We start from the raw sequence: 21143 nt of genomic DNA, 5'->3' as shown, positions 1-21143 counted from the left end.
TTGAGGTGTGAGTGTTGCCACTTTATTTTTAATCAGTTGTCGTTTCACTCTATAATTAAGAATGTTGCCACAGACGCAGAGCATTTCACGATGGTTATGCAACCACGTATTGTCAAATCCCATTGCTCTAACTGGTTGAAATGAGGCGTGTTTTATGTACCAACTTTTTCGTTGAAAGCCTCTGAATGAGTAGGGTGTGTCTTGTTCACAGGCGCTTTTTATACACTGGAAAATATGGTAGATTTGTGCAGTAAAGTGCAGCTGAGCAAACCACGATACCAAGAGGCATGTGCATCGCACTCGGCTTGAATCATTTGACATGGTGTACACTAGTGATGAGATCTGATGGTAGAGTCTTCCTCAGGCTAATGTAGGGCGAGGACGTTCGGCAGTTGTAATGGTTAATGTGAAGCGATCGAAGGGACCAAAAGAATGAAGCAGGACAACGGAGGTCTGTCATGCTGTTCTGACCTGCTGAGCGTCCTTAGCGTCGTCTCCTCTCGAGATTTTTGAGACTGAATGCAAACGGTTAACCTTGCAGCTTCTTGTATGTCCTTGCCTCTTGTGATCGCTGCACATATGCAGCCACACATTGGCAAGTGTGTAGGTGTCAACGGCTTATGACCCACTTATGCGTTGGAGGAATTCTTGTGGGCTTTGTTGGTATGATAAATCTCGCTGTTGTAGTATTAATTTTCTTATGTAAGGCTGGAGAAGGCTTTCTAGAGAAATTTGCCTGAGCAAAGGAACGAGTTCCAATTGTTCTGCAGCACGTGGCGCAGCGACTAGACAAAGCCGTTTTATGAAGGCTTATGTTTTGTATTTGTGTCTGTTTTTGACTTTTTATTTAATTTTTGTCTGTTTTCTTTTCTTAATTATCAGTTCTGTTTTGTTGCTTTGGCGGTACATCATAGCTCTTTGTTGTCTATTCAGGGGTGGTATGAAGAAATCAGGAAAAAATTTTTAAGATGTTACTTGTGTTTTGCTGGTTTTTATCTATCTTCGAGCCTTTTTAATGTATTCGCATGCCGCTTCATTCCTTCATTTCCTATCCAACATGTTACTTTGGCCCTTTACACCGCTTTTCATCGTGTTTTAAACCTAAAAAAAAAATCACAGTTTTTTATTACATTTTTTTTTTTGGCCGACATTAAAAGTGCGTTTCTTTTTTACGCCATAAAAGCATATTCTTGTGACATATTTAGGAGCCGATAGGTGGTGTGACGGTGAACCTATATGTTTTTTTCAATAAAACAGTCGGTTGCCTGTAGTGCGTCATCCTGTCTTCCTCTCTTGTTTTGTGGTAACCTATCTAGCCCTACAGTGGGCTCCAAACTTGCCTAATTTGAACATGTAGATTACCAGAGCCGAAGCTTCAGTTTCACCTGCATTAAGTAGGCTAAGAAAGTTTCCCTTCGATCAAACTTTGCTTTGAACACTTTTCTGTTTGCCCTTAAATTTCCAAGCTGACTGCATGCGCCTATCTACTTATACCTTGCAGACGTAGCATACTCTTCCATTATTGAGTGCATGTTCGATTTGGCTGTGTGTGCAGACTGGGCTGGACGGTTCCTGACGGAGTGTCTGGCAGGCCAGCCAGCCGAGCACCTGAGCAGCCTGATTCCCGAGCTGGCGGCAAATGTGAGCACGCTCTTGGTCGCATTTCCGCGCAGTAGGCACGGGAAACACTGCAAGGCTGATTTCATGTGTGTTTCTGTGGTTTGCATTTGCAGAAGGTGCACATCTCCCGGGCCACGGCGGATGCACTTAGAGCCCGCCATGGATCAGCCCTCAGTGCACCTATCCTTGATGCAAGTATCCACCATTGCTGTGGTTCTTAGCTGCAAATGTGCCGTTTACTTCAGGAGTAGTGGTGCTGAGGGCACCTGAGAAGGTAGAACTAGAGCTGTTATGAAGGGGCAGAGCTGTTATGACAATGGGTTCATTCAGCAATTCGTGATTTGGGGACTGTGCAAAAGAACAGTCCCAAGCCAGCGGTTCTAAAACTTGTTTGGTTCCGTAAAATGTTTTTCCTCAGCACCCATCCTACTTGGGGACTACTTGAGGAGTATGTCTCTCCATGCTTTTATTCTTTCTTTTTTTTTTTTTAATGGTTGTCTGATAGGAGGCGAAAACACGTAGGATCCCCTAGCGCTTTTTCAATGCTATAGAAGTTCCCCGAGGCTGAATAGATTAGAACTTCTGTGCTAAGAAGAGAAAATAAGTGAGATGGGGACAGGCTGTTCATAATTCATGTATGTGTCAACCTCAGTCAGTCTTGTTCAGTGTTTCTCCATTTTTGTGCCACTGTGGTGGCGCAGTGGTTACGGAGCTCGATTACTGCTCCCAAGGACGCGGGATTGAATTCCGGCCTCGGTGGTCGCTTTTCGATGGAGCGAAAAGCAAGGAGCCCGTGTGCGGCGCGATGTCAGTGCACGTTAAAAAACCCCAGGTAGTCGAAATTTCCGGAGTCCTCCACTGCGGCGTCTTTCATAGCCCGAGTCGCTTTGGGACGTTAAACTCTACAAGCCAACCAACCTGGTTCTTCATATTTTTTTTTCCGGTTTGTGCATGCATCACGATGTTAAATACCAGCACTGGGTGGATTCCTTTGACATATATGTGGGCCTTGATTGGCTTTGGTCAGACTTAGTTCCAGTCCGACATACTCTGGCTTGAATGAGCACAGGCCACTTGAATAACTTTCTTTTATTCTGCTAAGGAATACGCAGGAAGCTGTGTCGAAGTGTAAGAACTGCCCGCACAGTGCGCGTGACTGGTTTGAAACCTTGAAGGTGCCTCCTCACAGCATTCAACTGCTGCTCCTACTCAGTGGATTGTCTCTGGCGGCGTTTATTCCAGGTTTTGGACCAGATCTCAACAGAGAAACTGGACGAGTTCGCAGAGGGCTCCTCCCGACTACCCTCCCAGGTAAGCAGTGTGTGCATAGCACAGTTGGTTAGGCACCAAGGTATTTTGGACAGCTTGACTGGACCTTTATCAAATTATTCTCATTTACATTATCATAGTTCTTAAAACCTGGCGCACTTTGCATTTGGAGGGGGAGTTTTATATCTAGCTCACTGTATCATGGGATATGCATGCAGCCATCAAATTTGCTAGGTCTAACTTTCATTCCAAATAATAATACTTGCCATATGTTTTTATTTTTGTTCAGAGCGATGGGCTTTAGATAAAAAATTTTCAGTTATCTTAGGAAAGGAGCCGCTTTTCCTGGCGCCAGGAGGTGGAAGAGAGGTTGGGGGTTCATATTTGTTCAGATGATGTGTTATGGAAACAGCCAATACAGAGTCGGAATACGAGCCCACTTGTTTTCTCTTTCTAAATTTTATTGGTGCTACCGCCTATTGCCTCCGTGGGGGATTGTAACGGCGGTAACAAGCTAAATGCTCTATTCAGTAGCCTGTAGCAAACTCCTAGCCACAGTGTGGCACTCTTTATTGCTTTGTGAAGATATGCTGGCTGAAAGGGATTGAGGGGCCTGCCTTTCATGAAGATGGAAGAGGGGGGGTGTTTTGCTAATTTGAAAGAACTTGTGTTTTATCGCCGACCATTTGCATTCTTTCTCCTTTCAGAACGACATGGGCATTGAGGAGCTCGAGGCTCACCTGGTCGAGCTGCAGGTGTGTGCTGCTTGCTCCTGAGTCTGCATTGGGCCTCTTCTGGGCTACACTGGTGACATCCTGTCTGTTTCTCTCTCTGCTGCAGAGCAAGGGCATGAACACCCGAGGAGCCCTACGCCGACTGCTGCTGTTGCACTGCCGCTTCCGGGTCAGTGCGTTTCCTTTGAACCTGTGAATAGCACACACACACACACACGCAACACACAGACATGCTCTAGTTCATGGGATGTTCACGTTTTCTTCTATGGGTTTTGAGAAGTCGGAGGAACTCGCTTTACCAATACAACTCTTGCAGTCTTGGTGGTAAACTGCACCGGGTAAGCCTTACTATTTCTCTTTAGATTTGGTGTAACCGTTATACCTGCATTCTACCCTGGTACCTACAGCGTCAGCTCTAAGACCTTTAATTATGTATACCTGCAATTGGTTTATCCTGGTCACTTGAAACAAATCACAGTAAGAAGATGGGGAGAGGAAAATCTCCACTTGGTAGAGGAGATTAAGGGAGAGGCCCTGAAGATGACCTGCACAGAAAGATCCCTGGGGCTAGCTGCTGTGGTGGACAAAGGCTGTTCTGATGCAGGCAAAGGAATGCACCACCTTAGTGTGGTTGCCATGAGAACAACCCGCGGTAGCTATCTGCGACATGTAGCTTTTCCGCTCCGAAATGCTGGGCTAAGTGGCGAAACCAAAGCTATGACAGCTTTTGCTGATTAAGGTGCAAAGCCAGAAAGCATAGTTCTACAGATCTTGTTTCTCTTTTTTTTTTTCTTTTTCTTTTTGCATTGTTAGTGATTTGTTTGAAGGTGATCTGAGTTTGCTTGGTTTATAATGGTCAAGGCTGAGATTAAGGGACATTCTTGCTTGTCAGCTTTAGACATTCAGGGCCACACTCATCAAGCCTGAGCCATGGCCAACTACTGATGCGGCACAGTGGACTGCATATTCCTTAAAGAAGTATTGACACCTAATTTTTAGGTTCGTGTTTTAGCCTTTGTAATTATGTATATGAGATTACTGTAGACGGATCACTATGTGATGTCCGCCTACGACCGCTGAATAATGTATAGTATAATCAAATTTCTTCAGTTTCAATAGCCGAGTGATGCTTGTGACGTCAAAGTCAAGTGTGGATTGCGTAGTATCAAAAAATAAAAGAAATTGTAATATATTTGTTACTGTGTCGTCTGATTTCACTGCAACGCCAAAGCCAGCCTGCCTCAGGAATAGAAATTGCAACACGTCAAGAGTCTGTGATTATATTGCCGTTTTCCCTTGCCGCATGTGACTTAGACTTTATTGTGACGTCACAGCCATCCCTTGGCTGCTGAAACCGAAACTGGTCAGAAAAGAAAATTCAATTAAAATTATGTATCAATCGTAGGCAGAAACGGAGGGGTGACCTGTAAACAGGAATGCCTTATGCATCATTAACAAGAAGAAAAATGCCACCAAAATTTGGTGTCTATACTCTTGAGGAAGTGAGAGCAACACCTGCTTTCTTGCTTAATGTGCTCTTCCGGGGACTTCCCCTTCTGAAGCCCGAGTGACCCTCCATCTCCCGCCGTCTTGCAGCACGTGGAGCGAGCGCTGTCGGTGGCTGAGCAGCTGCGCCAGGAGGGGTGTACCTTCACGGGTGCCATGCACGCCCAGCTGCTGGACCTTTTTGTGTCGGTGGGCGACCTGGAAAAGGCACGTGACCACCTGCGCCAGGTGCGCGAAGTGGACCCATCCTTCCGATTGGACGGCTACAAGCTGCTGGGCCTGGCTGCCCTGGAGGCCAACCGGGGCAATGCAGACGATGCCCTGCGTCTGCTTGAAGAAAGCACGGGGGAGCTGCTACAGCCACAGCAAGGGCTGGAGCGTGCGGCCATCCAGTTGCTGAAGGCCCTGGCGGAACAAGGCGGCCCTGTCAACCGAGCCCTGGAGCTGCTGCTGAGCCGCCAGTGGGTAGCGCCCACAGGGGCCCTGCTGGTGCCCCTGGTGCACGCCCGCCTGGTGCAGGATGACCTGCCAGGAGCCCTGGCCACCTTCGAGGAGTGCGCCCGCCGCTACCGACTGACGCCCGCTAAGACGGAGCTGTCCAAGAAGCTCATTGAACTGGAGCGGTCAGAGGATCTCCAGAAGGGTGAGTGGGTGAACCCCCTTTGGTGGCAGTGTCCAGAACCAGATCACTGCACAAGTTGTGGACCTTGTCGCAGACTCTGTATTTCAACGCTGGACATAATTATGGTCTGTCTGAAATTCAGATGCTTTTAGATTTTGCACCGTCTGCGGAATCACCTAAAAGTTGCATGCATCAGAACATTAGGTACCATAGTATAAACGGATCAGTTTGTCAGCTAACAGCTGGTGAAGCTCTTAGCTTCACCCTTTACTGATCACACACTAAGTCTTAAATAGGGTAATCCAGATGCCAGCAGAAGCTCGCATTCATCAGAGGTATCCAAACTTGTGTCCACAATAAAGGGGTTCACAAACTGTCTGTTCTTTTAGTGTTTCATATAGTGAAGATACTGTGTACATGGCATCAATTGTAGGCAAATTGTGATGCCATTTGACTGGGTTGGGGGTTTTTACAGAGCAGGCATATATAACTTCTCCGGATAGGAGCTGCCATAGAAGACAGCAGCGACCCGGTTGCGGCCCAAACACAATTACGCGTGCTGTGCCTCTCTGCAGTCAGTCTGTTGTTGCTCTGTTACGGAGGAAACATCACCAGCAGCACCGTTTGTCACCAGGTTTAAGTTTTCAATAATACTACAGTAAAAGCTCGTTAATTCGAACTTCGCGGAACCGGGAAAAAAAAGTTCGAATTATCTGATTCTCGAATTAACGAATGGCCTCAAAACAACTGACAAGAACCATTTGCATTAAGGTAAATTTACCATATTTACTCGCGCAACGAACCCGCTCGCATAATAAACCCTCCCACCTCGAATCTTTGTGTAAGCATATGAAAAAAAAAAGGGTGTCAGTCATTAGCGCGTCCCTCCGGCCGTCAGGGTCCAGAACGCATTTTGTGGCAGTGCGCCAAGATGCCGAGCGCTTTTCCGGTTGTGCAAGCTTCGTTTTCAGTACATTTGCTTTATCATGCCATGGGCAATTGGGGCGGGCGCCGTCTGCTGCCACTCAATGACTGAAACGCGCAATAGCAGCAAACGCCTTTTGAAGTGAACGATTCTAAATGTTGGTTCCGTAATGTACTTTCATTAAAGTCTGATGGCTGGAATGATGAACGACTTGAAAAAAAAAATGAAAAAAAAAAAAAAAAAAATCCCCCGCGTAACCCGTAGCGCGTGCCCGTCCGACGTACCTCATAGCTTTTCATGGGCATTGGCTGGGACCGCGCCAGCAGTGCTTATCCGTATTTGCAAATTAACAGGGTTTGAATTAACGAGCATTTAGTTGCGAGTTTCGGAGGTTGCACGGAGGAGAGAGCAGGCAGCCAACCCTACCCTCCAGCGCCACCCGCCGCCGCGCCGGTTATGGCGTCAATTAGGATTTACCCACACTGCCATTGCTTCATATGGTTTCATCTTCTGTCCCCGTTCTGGACGTGCGCAGCCTCTAACTATGCCGGTCTTTGGCGGAGATTTTTTTTTGCCATGTGCTGTGCGCCAAGCTGCCCAGACACGGTGGCACGTAGTTCGGATTATCCGTAGGGGAACTGACTCGCATTCGAATTAATGTGCTTTTTTGTACACAGATCTCTATGGAGCTTGGCCGATTCAAGTAGTGTAGTTCGAATTATCGAGGTTCAAATTAAGGGGCTTTCACTGTATAGGTTACACCCCGTTACAGAAAAAGAAATTCTTGCTACCTGTGATCAATTGCAGGAAAAAATAAAATTATGTGAAACATTATTTTTTTTAAATGTACTTGATCAATGAAAGGGTGCAGGAAAATTATGTAATTAATAACTTGTAACATGTACAACTGATTGATAATGTTGTTGTGCCGATGGCTGATGTGACGCTAATCTTTGGAAGCTGGTGGCTGTAGGCTTCAGCAGTTTTAACAGGAGTATAATTGCTAAAATGGTTAAAGTGTCTTGGCAATGACTGTCTGCCTGTCTAATGATGACGAACTTAATTTCGTCCCCACAAGGCAATGGTAGAGGATGTTCACAGCCAGCCATTTGGCACTGAGTGTAATGCCAGGCCTGTGCCCACTGGTACCATGGTAAGCTAAGATAAGCACAACACAAGGAATCTTGAAGGTTTTAAAAAAGTGTTTAAAGACTTCAAAGTTTTGCAGTGTTTTGCAAGACTTTGGAAAGTGCAGGTCCCCCTGTGGAATTCACCAATGTCTGCTAAATGTTTTGTAATTGAATTCCTTTTCCCACATAGTGTTTGTTTCAGTTACAGCCAGCAGACAGTAGTCATGATACCCCAAGTAGGTTTGAAGGTCACATTAGGCATACAAAAGTGGCAGTTTTATCACTGCTTCTTTGCCTTCATTGCAGCTCTCCACATAAGTCTCCCCAGAGGGAGTTGAAATCAACAACCGTTGCAGTTTACGTATGCCTTACGTGATGCCTCAACAGAGCAACGTCACGGTCGTTGTTTGGATGGCCATATTAACATGTTAGTAGTAGAAGAAGAAATAACATGTGTCATGACCAGGGCGATATTGATACTATCTATTTCTTCTCCTACTAACACGTGTCAGTCTTACAATATGAAATTCACAAATAGGTAATTTTTTTTAAAGTGCCCCTGAATTGCTACTTGCGGTAAAATTCTAAAGCAAGAAATTCATAGAGGTCGTAGTCTTTCTGAATATTCAAGCCAAATTTGAAAACATTCCGTGGAGCTGATAATTTGTAAATAATTTTTAAAAACCGCTCCTAGCGACCCCTCGTAACCGATTGGGGTGACACATTTCCACACACAAACCTCCCCACTGAAGTCAGTGAAACTGTTGGGTGCTGTTATGACTTGTTTTCTTCTTTTCTTTTTCTTCCATGCCAGATTGAGTTGAGTTGAGGGGGGAGAGGAGGCACGTCATGTTCAATCGCCCATATGTTCGGTGCTAATAAAGCTAGCCTAAACATTTTTGCGCTGTAGAGAGGGTAGGTGAGATAGCTATTGCTCGTGTGCATTTCATGCATTGTAGTAAATAGCTTTTTTCATGAGCCATTTAAGGTCACGCTTTTGAGCAGCTGCATTAGGAACACGATTGCTAGACCTGCTTGAGTGGTGCAACATAGACGAATGATATGTTGCTTGGCGCTCTTTTCATGGGCATTGTTAGACACCGTTTTACTGCTGAGGCATCGTATGAGATGTGTATATACTTGTTGTTTCTACCGTATTTACTTGCGTAATGCTCACACTATTTTTTGTAGAAAATTCATGTGAATTAGGGGGTGTGATAATTATGCTGGGAAACTTTTCTAGCAAATGTTTTGGAACGCTAAAAGCAAATTTATATAGCTGTGAATCAGGATTCATAGGCCAGCTGTTGTAACTATAACCAAAACATTACTTCCAAGCACAACTTACCTTTGTTATAAAAGTACAGGATAGTCAAAAGCACGAATTGCTATAGCATTTTATTTGCCGCACGCAGCCTCACCGCCACTCACCGTGTTTCTTGGTAGAATGTTCACAGCAGACCATACAGTTCTACTCTTGATCGGAATCTTGATCCAGGTCCGTTGCTACACTGCAGTCGCCGTCTCTAGCAAAGCATACGCAGAACTCGTTGACGCTGAAGTGCCTGCTGGCAGCGCGGTTGCCATGCTCTAGCGCGTACTCGATTGCTTTAAGCTTAAAAGCAGCTGTATAGCTTGCATACCACCCCATCGCGATGCGGGATCAAGAATACGGTAGGCGGAGGAACAAAACAAGCAACACAGACGGAGCGAAGGAACAATGACAACGAGACACGGGGACCTCTCGAAATGGCGGAATGTACAAGACGACTCAACGAGCATAACCTATGATGATGATTATGATATACCCAAGCATGCTATCACCACCTGGTAGCTTGCACACACAACTAGGCCAGCTAGTTTCAGTAGCGCTTCAAAGAAGGAACTTGCTACTACCAGCAAACGACTATCGGGGCAGTAACTTTGGTGGTGTGATGATGAAAAGGAAAAAAAAAAATCAAATTTTTGACAGCCAATGTGGGGGGTGCGAGCATTACGCGAGTGTGAGCATTATGCGAGCAAACGCAGTATATGAGAACTTGAAATTTTTTGTTTGGAATACTTGTACACTGGGCTTGATTTTGTGTTCACTCTGTGGATGCTGCTTCTAGTGGTGGATATTAGCACGGAGGTGCACGGGGAGGCGAACACCCTGTTTGACTTGGCCAGCTACTTCCTGGAGTGTGGTCACGTGCGCCAGGCTCAGAAGATTCTAGAGGTGAGCTCAAGTGCACGCGTAGAGCGGGCCGCAACTATCGAGGAATATATTTGAACCAGGCTCACTGCTGTCTTGACACACGGTCCCGTTAAAGTGCTTCTTTTCTCTACTTCATTTCTTTCACATTTTGTTACTGTTTTTTCTATTCTGAGCGCTGTGCTAGGAGGTCAGTTTTATGACGCGAGGTTTTTCGACTCTGAGCCATACATTTTTTTTTTTTTTTTTCAGTGCGCCCCATTCTTCAGTAAACCCATTGAGAGAATCGTGGGCATGCCAACTCAGATTACTCCTTTGAGATTCCATAGAACCCTCTGGGATCTTTGGACATGTTACGCCTAGGCCATGCAGGCATGTTTGTATGACTTAATGTGAGGATTTTATATTTGTGTCTGGTCGCCTCTCACATAGCATGGTAGCTCATGACTCTATGCTAATGATTATGTGTGAGATGATAGAGGTACACTTTGAGAGATGGAGGCCAAAAGCTAGGTACCCATGTACTGAGCGATGTCAGTGCACATCGGAGAATCCTAGGTGGTCAGAATTTTCAAGGCCCTTTACTACAGTGTCCCTGATAGCCCGAGTCACTTTGGGACATTAAGCCCTATAAAACTAAACCAGATCAAGGGATTAATTGTGATGTGTAATGTTGAAGGGGTGTTATTGGTTGTGATTATTAGTGAGGACTGTGGTCACATTTAACATCTGCAGCTGTGTTTGGTGGTGACCTTTTTGTGCAGACTCCCGGACTACGGGCACGGCACCAGCGCTTGGACCAGATCTGTGAGAACTTCTTACGCCGCAACATGGTTGGTGCCTCCTGTTCTTTCACCTACTGGATTGGGCGGGTGGTGCAAACTCTGACAGCTAACGTGGTGCACGCAGGTGACACAGCTGGAGCAGCTCCTGAGCATCACGCGCAACCTGTTTGATGTCAACCGTGACGCCCTCTACTGCTTCCTGTTTAGGGCCTACGGTGGGTTTCCTTTTTGCTGCTGTGCTGGCAGCGCTGGGGATTGTGGCGGCTTTTCGTAGCCAGCAAGCCTATGAAGAAAGTGTGAGAAAGACTGTGTGAACAGCACTGCAGACCTCTGAAAATTGTAGGACTCGATTCATATGCCTGCTGCTGGAACGAGTGGCCAAAGTAGCGATTGCTCCAGTTTAGTATTTAGAGTGCATCCTTGGGCACCCATTCCTGAATTGCACGTCATCGGTGCAGTAGCTGGTGTAGTAGCTGTCGGCCCTGCCAATTGGAGCAGGCTGTAGCAGTGTTAAGCACCACCTGCCACGGCCGGCAGGTGGCAGACCTGAGAGATGGAAATACCGTCCCCGCGAAGAGGGTTAGAGGGAATGGGTGGCTTTTAATGGCTTTGGGAGTGGGCGATGGCGGGGGGATGTGCATCTAGAAGAGGAGGGCGAGAATGGAAGGAGAAAGAATGGGATTCGGCTGGAGACTGAGGAGGTTGGCGGTGGAAGAGGGAAAGGCAGAATGGAACAATAAGTTCCAACTTAACCTCAAAGCTGTTTGAAGGTCATCAGAAGCATGTGGTGACCTTGGTTTCACCTCGCCTATTGAATCTTCAAAAAGCAAAAATTGGAGGTTGTTGTTTGGGGCAATGTGCAGATGCGGCAGGGGACGCAGACCGTGCCCTGGACGCCTGGGCCCAGATGCAGGAGGAGAATGTGCAACCGAGCAGCCGCACTTTGCATGTGTTGGCGGCCCTGCTGCAGCGCCTGGACCGGCCTGTGCCCTTTACACCCCCTCCGCCCCCCGGACAACCTGGGCAGGGCAGCCAGGCTGAGAGTTTCGATGCCCTCCTGACCTCTAACCTTGATGCTGCGCTTGAACAATGGCAGAGGTGTGTGCTCCTTCTCCTGTTACAGAGGGCTGTGTTTTGTTTTCATTTGCATTGCAGTTTACAGATTGGGGAAATTTCTTTTCTTTCCTGTTTGACTGAGAAAGTCATCGCCTCATGAAAAAAAAATAAAAAATACTGAGAAACTGCCCACATCGCAGTAAATATACTTGCTCAGTAATGTGAGGTGAAAGTATGCCGCAGGTACAATTTCGTTTTGTTGTGTTTTTCTGAGTGCACACTGTCAGGAACATTAAGGCTGAAATGCTCCAGATTGGTAAAGGCCTTCGGGGCCACTTTATGTGGGACATGGTAGAAGCGGTGACACCTCACAAGTGAGCCGCTTCGGGACGTTAAAACCCGTAAATAAACCATCACACGTGGTACCGTCGCACATGTGTAGAATTCGCGAACAACGCATGATGAGCGTGCAGTTTTGGTACACTAGAAAGACAAATGAACGTGGTGGATGGACGAAGAGTAAATGTGTGTATACTCCAGAACAATGAGATGCCTCTAAAAAAAATCAGAAGAAAAAGCAGCGAAGAGTCTATATTCATTTGAAAGAGTGCGAAGCTTGGCTTGACTAGCTGGCCATGTATCGCCGACCTGTTGGCAATGCTGCGGGCTAGTGGTAAAACTATGTGGCTGCACTATTTCTTAGCATAGGCACAGGGGCGCTGTAGCTACTGGAATGCCCTATATATACCATATAGAGCCAGTGCCTTAGGTCTTGCAGGCTGTGACTTCTTCACATACAATTGCTAGCATCGGTTACTGACTGCTAATTGTGAGAGTCTGGAGTGATTGTCTGGAGAGACTAGAGTGGCAGTTGAAGCTGCCCTTGTGGCTTTCAGCCAGAGTGCTTTATTATATAAAGTGGAACTTCAGTGCAAGCTAAACTTTCTGTAGGCCCCACAGGTTTCATAACCTTCGGTGAAACTTTTCTTTTGGGGCGTCTAGAGGTGCTTGTTTATTCTTTTTTGGATAACTTATCACAGCAGGGGCCATCAACTTAAATGACAGCTGTTATCTTGCCGCCCGGGGGAAGCTATGAACTGCTCAGCACCATATACGTGTCACAGCTTACTGCCAGTAGCAGGTGCCAGAACTCATTTAAGCACTTCCTGCGTCTAAACGCAGGATGAAAGACCCCCCCCCCCCCCCCTTTTTTTTTTTTGAAGCATGATTTAAGAAATTCATTATAAAGTGTGCTGTGGTGGTGGCCGGCTCAGTGGTGCAGAGTCCGGCGCACGAAAGGGCTTCCGTCTGCTGGAGGCGCTTGGCCGGCAAGGCCGAGTGCGGGAGGCACTCCGCCTGGCCGAGCAGCTGCTGCCGACTGCGAACCCGACGACCGTGCCCTCCCGAGCCCTGCGGCCCCTAGTGCAGCAGCTGGCCAACCTGGGTGAAGTGGAGACGCTGGCCATGCTGCGCCCTCAGCTGCCCGACCGGCTGCTGCGGCAGCTGTCCTTTGATAACCTCCTATGCAATGCCTATGTGCACAGGTTAGTGCGATGCGTTACAGTCCGTTTGGCATTAGCAGTGTTTTCCACGTCGGCATTTTGCGTGAAAAATTACGAGCATGCAGGTGACATGGCTGCGTTATACGACATCACGAGGCCACTTGACACCACCAAATTGACAGGCGCTGCAAGCTCGTGTAGTCCTTTCGAGATGGGACTCGAACCCCCCGGGACCCTTGGATCGCAAGTCGCACCACTCCTAAGCCACACATCCGCAGTCTTTGTCAAAAGTTTAGAACCCAGGGGTTCTGCTTCTAAGCCCCGTAGTGACACTCCTTTTTCATTCATGAAAGTCCTTCTACTTTGAGATGGTAGCGCAAAAAAAATCGCCATGCCTTCGGAGATTTTGAACACTGGGAATGCATACGAGTGTGTTCTTGGGGGTTTTATCGGGAGATGGGCTGGTGTCCTTCCGTGACATTACAAATCACAACCAGATGAGCCGTAGGGTTTTCCTGCCGCCGGATAAGACTTTGGCCAAAGAGCAGAAGTGTGTTTGGAGAAGACTGCAGACGAGATCTTTCCTTAATCCTTGTATACTAAGCAAAATATATCTGCAAGAGTTGAAGCCAGAGGGTAAATGGTGTAGGGACCAGGCAACATATGATCGTATCCTGTGGGAATGCAAGAAGGAGCCACCCCCTGCAGTTCTGCGGCAGTATCCTTCTCTCGAGCAGTGGGAGGTCGTGTTGTTGGCCAGTTCAGACCCGGCCGTCCATGTCCGGGCCGTGGAGTGGCCCACTCGGTTGTCATCAATTAAGGACTGATGGCCGGCTAGCACGGAACCATGTACACGTGGTTTTGACGGAATAAACTTTTCCCATCTACCGAGCCATATGGTGCGGCTCAAAAGCGAACCCCCTGGGGTGTAAACTTTTGACAAAGACTGCACATTCGTACGGGTTTCTTGGAGAGTGGGACTTGCATCTGGGTGGGGCGGTATTTCACAGAATGTTGTAGCTTATGATTGCATGCTAATGAGTTTTTGTGAGATAATAGATGTACAGTCGAACCTCGCTATAACAAACACGGATATAGTGAATTATCGGACGAAAAGAACTAAACTCAATGTTTGGTTATTTTATGGTTTATTTCTATAGGAGTTCTTTTTGTATAACGAAAGAAAATTTTCAAAATTTTACGCTAGATCGGCTATAACGAAGCAGTTTTTTGCACTTAAATGGCTAAAAATGCGTAAAGAAGCCGGAAAAAACATCAAGAAAGCACTTTTTAATTAATCCAATCGCCCACCGCAGATGTGTTTTAAATCGCCCGCGCATTCGCGTGCCGCGTCATTTACCGCCAACGGCTTATGGTCTCCGAGATCACACCCCCGGACGCGGTTATCTCGGAGGCTATGAACGGCCATGGTCGAACTTGAGTAGTGCCGCCAAAGTACAGTGTTCTGAAGTGTGTTTAAATCGCCCACGCGTTCGCGTGCTACGTCATCTATCGACAGCGACAAAAACTAGCGCCAACGGCCCATGTCCTCCGAGATCACACCTCTGCGCTGTGATCTCGGAGGTCATAAACGGCCATTCGCGGCCAGGCTCTAGTGTCACCGCCGCCGGCGCCGCTGGTCGTGTCCGGCCATGCAACGGCTGACAAGCATGTGGCTGGCATGTCATCACCATTGCCTCGTTATGGCGCAAGCCTCTGCCGTGCCTTTGCTACTGCGACTGACCTGTGCTCGCACGCTACACTCCCCGAGTCTGATGGCTTCATCGCGCAAATTGTGCAAGGAGTTAACGTCCCTTCTTATTATTAATTTTTGCCCTCCAACGTGAAATGAAAGGCGAGATTTCATGCTTATACCAAGCTTTCAATTTTAAAAAATTGTGCGTTTTCGCATCTTTATGTTGTCCTCACAAGTGTGCATTTCGTTTCATTTTATTAGTAAACTATTTACAAGAATTTGGGCCCACACTTGAATAACGAATATCGGATATAACCAACAAATTTTCGCGCCCCGTACTACTTCGTTATAACGAGGCTCGATTGTACAAGTTAAGGGATTTGGGATTGAGCAAACTGCATATACGTGAATGAGATCCACAGGGGGAGCCAGAAACAGTCGCCATTCTTAACACTGTCGTGTCATACCCTTTAAATCAGAACTTAAAGGTAAGCTGAAACGTTTAAAAAAATGAGTTATGTGCGGCATTTTATAGTTTTTTGTCTGCCGAACAAGACTATCATACTTAAAAAAGGCAGAAAGGTGCGCAAACGGCAGTTCTTATAAGAAAGTTGGCACCAGCGGGACCGCCTTCCAAGCAAACGCCGCTGTTGTTCGTAATTGGCCGAGCCCATCATGACGTCAAGCACGGGTATGCCAGGCCGGCGCCGGTGATGTTGCTGCGTGCGCGTTGCTGCAGGGGACTTGAGAACTCGATTTAAAATGTTATTGATTATTCGAACGAATGTAAAACACCTTGAACACTTACCGTAAGTGTTCGAGCAACCAGCAGTTAAAAAAAAAAAAAAAAGAAAGAAAGAAAGAAAAGAAAAACGGCGCTACAATAAAACAAAAATGCTGTCGAATATGTCAACAGCAAAAGCAACGTCAGCACATTTGCCCAAGTCGAAAAGCGCAAGAGCTGGCTCCCGTTTTAACAACTGCCCTTTCCACACTAAAGCTTGTTTCAATAGCAACAAAAGGAATAGGCATTATATATGATGAAATCCTAGTCGACAGCGCGTTTATACAACCTTCGAGTATTGCTCAACGTCGCAACGACAAACACATGCGTACTGCAGCTGCTTCCCATCCTATCTTTGCAGCTAGTTTGCGCGGTGCGCTGTTCAACGCAACGCCGAAAATGATCCGGCTTCAGCTGCATCATGAAATCAGACATGTTCACAGTGCCTGCAGCGCCGGATGACGCGAGCTTACCGGAACGGTGCCGACAGCGAGCGTGGCGGACGGGCACTAGCGCACTCCCTGGTCGTGCCTATATTGTTTCGCATCGGCGCCACAGCAGACTACGCTTGGAAATTGAGCAGCGCTGTAGTAAACAAGCTACTCATAGAACTGCCTACTGTAAATCACTGTCTCACAATGAAATGAAGATATCATTTATCACGGTGCCGCCTTAGAAAATGAGCTAATGTATACATACAAGATCGGATGAGCCGCGACGGCACTGGAGACTGCCACTACACAGCTGTGAAGAGAAACTTGCTTGTATCGCAGTTATCCTACCAGCATCTCAGTCAGCGAGCTTCAGTAAGGGTTAATTTTTGACATTCTGTTATCCCTGAGCTTATTATTTAGCACCGCAATAAAAAATGAGACAGCACAAGGGATCCACGGACAGCTTGCGGAAGGCGCGGCCGGCGCGGCATGTGGAGGCAGTGCTGCGTTCGGACGATGCTTGAGTGTGCTGTTGCCGCGCATGCAGCACGGCACTCCAGACACTGCGTTATAAATGGCTATTGCAAATGCAGCTTCGTTCTACCAATACAGTCAAATCTCGATATAACGAATCCCGCGGGACCGCGAAAAATCATTCGTTATTTTGAAATATCGTTGTAATGAATCTGCGATTATAAGCCAGTGGTCAGACCTAGGTATGAAAATGACATACTTTGGCAGTAGGCACGTCTGTAGACAAGCAAAACCTCAAGTGAAAAGGTTGCACTAACTCCAAAGCTGATTTATTTGAAGAAATCCATTATTTTCTTCTGCCGCGTGCAGCAAACACGACCGCGCACTACATTACACCACTACAGCACATACACCTTCATCTTTCCGGAACACCTCATCGCGTGCGTGATTGCACCGAGCGATGAAAGTACGGACTTTGTCCATGTGCAAAAAAAAAAAAAAAAACGGAGTTTTTTATGACCCCATCATCCTCAATGCTTCCTGAGCTTTGAAAATCTCGTCTCGGTCTTTCATAATGATCGCGGCAGTCGATGGGGCAATGCTAGCTGTCTGTAGAGGCCGGATCGCTTTTTCCCTGCGTTCATATCTTCTTGGCACTTCGCTGGCTAATATCATCGCCAATCTCGCACAAACTTCGCAATAAGATAATCAGCGGCAAAAAAAAAAAATACCGTCCCGCACGCGCGAACGCACGAACGACCTAGTCGCATATGGCACACAACACAGGAAGAAAAAAAATGCAGGCAGCTAGGCCTGCTGGCTACTGCGTAATAAACCATAGCTTCATGGTGGCGCTAGGAGCTGGTCCTAGATGTCCTGATGATGACAGCTACAGCCCACGGACCATACACACAGAAACGGCGGTTTCTGTTTCGTTTCACGCGAAAGTTGCAAGCTGCGGTGCTGTTAATTTTAGCCAAATTCGTAATACTGATGTTCCAAAATTATAGAACAAGAAATAAAATATGTTCGTTATTCTGAAATATACGCTATTTTGAAATTCGTAATTCTGAAATAGTTTTACATTGAAAACATGGCAAATCTGCCAGGGATTCTTAAAAAATTCTTTAATTTGAAAAGTTCGTTAATGTGGTGTTCGTAGTAACGAGATTTCACTGTAATATGCTTTTTGTTTGCTGTATCTAATTGGTAATTGTTGACATAGCCGAGAACTGCGGCGAGCTGTGTAACAACAGCGAGACGCGAATCGCGTTCGGTATCCTCGGTTTGACAACGGTGAAGCCAGCCGTGCAACAGCGGTATTAACCCAATTAGGTGAGGGAACAATGACAGAACGGCTGCAAACTTCAGTTGTGCTGATTTAACTGGAATCCCAAATGGCCGCAATCGCTGCCAAGATTCAATTATCGCCATCGGCATGCAAATAATCAGTGCAAAACATAGCTGATTCCGAAGGCAAGATTTTTCTCTCCTTTTCATGACAGAGGCCCACAGCACCGAAACTTTCTTATCCTCTAGGAGACCATGTCGCCTGGACCACCTATGCTTGAACAACGAAAAGCCGGGCTGATAGCCATCACTTGCTTCCCGCACTCACAAGGATGTTTGTTTTCTAATGACGCGAGAAAACAATTTTCGAACATCGAACGGCGTTTATTTTTCAACTGAGCAAAAGAGACTCACTAGTCGGAGGGCGTCGTAACACTCCGTAACAGCGTCGTATCTGCTGGTTGACCTCATGGGATCTTTGAACATGCGGAACCTTCAGCAGAGAACGGTAGAACTGGAGAAAACAAATGGTACCAGCAGCAGATTGCACTGATCCGAAGATCCCCAAAGCGCGCATCTGCCTGTCACATCTGCCTGTTCCTCAGATTCGACGCCCCGCCCCTGCCGCTCCCGGCAGCGACGAGGGCGTGACCGTGGCACGTTTTTAACAAGCGGTTTCTGTTTTTCTTATTGACACACATGACTAACAAAACCCCTTTTTTCCAACCACCAAATTTCATGAAATTTGAAAATCGTTTCAGCTTCCCTTTAACTGCTTCACCACTTTTCTTTTTTTTTTTTTTTTTTTTTTTTGTCTGCCACTTGGAATCTTTTTTTTTTTTCTCATATCTGGAGCGAATGGTGGCAGATCAGTAACAGAGAAACATACTATCAGGACATTGCGAGAATCGGCTTGCATTTAGAAAGAATGCTGTCTCCCGAACCAGAAGTTGTGTGCGACCCTCACAGTTATTCAGACTGTGCTACCATGGTTTGGGGCCTCTTCTCTCGTTGCGCAGTGGACGTGCCGAGGAGCTGCTCTCGCAGTTGGAGGCCGCGCCAGCCGAGTGGGCCGTAGGTGGCCGCTGTCCCATAGGTGGTCTGTTAGGGCTGCTGAACCGCCACCCTGAGCTGGCTGATCGAGTCCAGGCTCTGGGCCGCATGTACGGCACTGAGCACGACTGCTGGGCGCCACTTATCACCATGTGGATACACCGAGTGCTCCAGCAGGACTACACGGCCGCAGACAAGCTTCTCCAGGTGCTGGGCAAAAGACTTGAAGGCGTTTTGATGGGGATGAAATGCAAAAGATGTGTGTACGTGCTGCATAGTGTTGATACTTCTTCCCAGGCCTAAGGGGGTTCAAATTAACTCAAGAGCCCTCCATCAGTACGCCTCTATCTCTTTCCTTCTTTCACTCCTTCCTTCAATACTAATCCCCTTACTTAGTGTGGTTGCGGTGTTCTTTAAGAAGTGAGACTGTTACTGCGCCTTTCCGTTCCCCATAACCAGATTTTTTTCAAAATTGCCCAAATCAACTGCAGGAAATCTATGGATCCATTCGGCTGTCTGTAGCCACAATGTCAGCAGACCAGCTACTTTTGGTCAAATATATCAAACAGGCATCGTGACTGCACTAAGGTTTAAATTAACCCTTTCGCAACGCACTCCCCACTGTCAGCTTGATTTCAGGGAACGAGCATAGTAATTTATTTTTTATTATGATTGCTATACAAAACACATAGTCAACGAATATGCACAATTTCAGTGTTCTGCAGGTGTTGTTATCATCATCATCATCGGCCCGATTATAGATGAGATAAATGAAGATAGTATAAGAAAAAAATGCTGCTCGAGTTCGAATCCGAGCTCGGCTTGTATTCGTAATCAAAGAGCCATCACTCCAGTCCGCAGTCGAAGGTCCCACACGCGCGGTTAGCCATTCGAAAGTAACTGCGCGCACGGAGGGCGCACTTTCGGTGGCCCGCACAATGGAGAGAAGTGGCACGTTGTGAAATCAAGAGGACAGAGTGAGATGGAAAGAGGCTAAAACAACCTCCTTTGCTGCTGCTAGCCGTAAGCAAGGGCGCGGCGAGAGAGAGCGAAAGCAGCGATCAAGTCGTGTCGAGCTATTGGAGAGGCAACGGCGCGCCCCCCTGAGCTTGACGCGTCATAGCAGACACACCAACAGAGTAAAAATAAAAACCTGCAAACCTGCGGCAGATGGCAGAACTAACCTAGAACCCGTAACTGCACGTGCGCTTCGCAAAACGCACGCACCGCATGATCAGTTAGCGGGAGAGTAGCGCGCGCAGAGCGACCGCGTCCCCCAGCAAAGAAGGTGGCGGGGGTGGGTGTGGTCGCTCCATACTTTTCAATATATACGTACAAACACAGCGCGGGGCGAAAATTCGAACTTGTAGAAAGATTTTACAAATGGCGCAGCCATCTATTAAATCTACAGTACAGTTTCTGTGCGGCAGATTCGCGCACAGACTCGAAGTTTTGAATGCACGATAGAGAACGTACCGGTGAGCAGGTGACACTGTGAAGGGGGGGAAGCGCAAAACGTACCGTTACGTTCGTGACAACGAAAGGGTTAAGGGACAGAGGCTCTGAGCATGATGTCTCCCTTAATGATCTTCTGTCAAATAGTTTTTGTTTCCTTTTCCTCGCAGTTGTAGTTACGAGAAAAGTGCTACTCCAAGCCACACGTTGGGGTATCAGGACTGTATTTGTAGTGGGGAAAACAAAGCTGAAAACTGCTGTCATACTTCATTTAATCCTTGTAAAAGAGTAATTCACTAAATCCATTAGTTCTCCCTAGCTGGCCTACTGGTTCCAATGGTCTCTTGGGATGTAGGTTCGTTCAGCCATCTTGTACATACTGAATGCACCACTGTAACATCTTAGAATGCCACTCATTGCAAAAATGGCTATTAAACTGGGCATGTTTGCCATCTTATGCTACAGCAAGGCTACAACAAGGGTGTTTCCTTATCTGTTCCTCTCTCTCCCAAAGTAAAGGCCCCAGGGGTAGCCCTCTGTCTTGGTATCCACTGGTGGGCAGTTTCTGCCGCATTAGATTTGTTTTATTTCAGTTGGTTAAGGGTAAGCGGCCA

At 46.9% G+C, this 21143-nt stretch overlaps 1 protein-coding gene across 1 annotated transcript in view; it reads left to right on the top strand.

Annotated features, from left to right (window-relative positions):
- The window catches only part of bsf (bicoid stability factor), a 43365-nt gene that overhangs the window by 18536 nt on the left and 3686 nt on the right, over positions 1 to 21143 (top strand). The window contains exons 15-26 of the mRNA XM_084582201.1: positions 1556 to 1641; positions 1734 to 1811; positions 2863 to 2931; positions 3597 to 3644; positions 3730 to 3792; positions 5220 to 5772; positions 9918 to 10024; positions 10765 to 10833; positions 10910 to 11000; positions 11649 to 11883; positions 13116 to 13385; positions 19041 to 19281. Coding sequence (XP_084438327.1) covers positions 1556 to 1641; positions 1734 to 1811; positions 2863 to 2931; positions 3597 to 3644; positions 3730 to 3792; positions 5220 to 5772; positions 9918 to 10024; positions 10765 to 10833; positions 10910 to 11000; positions 11649 to 11883; positions 13116 to 13385; positions 19041 to 19281 — 1910 coding nt within the window. The remainder of the gene's footprint in view (positions 1 to 1555; positions 1642 to 1733; positions 1812 to 2862; positions 2932 to 3596; positions 3645 to 3729; positions 3793 to 5219; positions 5773 to 9917; positions 10025 to 10764; positions 10834 to 10909; positions 11001 to 11648; positions 11884 to 13115; positions 13386 to 19040; positions 19282 to 21143) is intronic.

This window comes from Amblyomma maculatum, chromosome 10 (assembly GCF_055883805.1).
Source record: "Amblyomma maculatum isolate TAMU_Amacu chromosome 10, ASM5588380v1, whole genome shotgun sequence".
Classification (NCBI taxonomy): domain Eukaryota; kingdom Metazoa; phylum Arthropoda; class Arachnida; order Ixodida; family Ixodidae; genus Amblyomma; species Amblyomma maculatum.
This window is presented reverse-complemented; position numbering and strand designations above follow the sequence as displayed.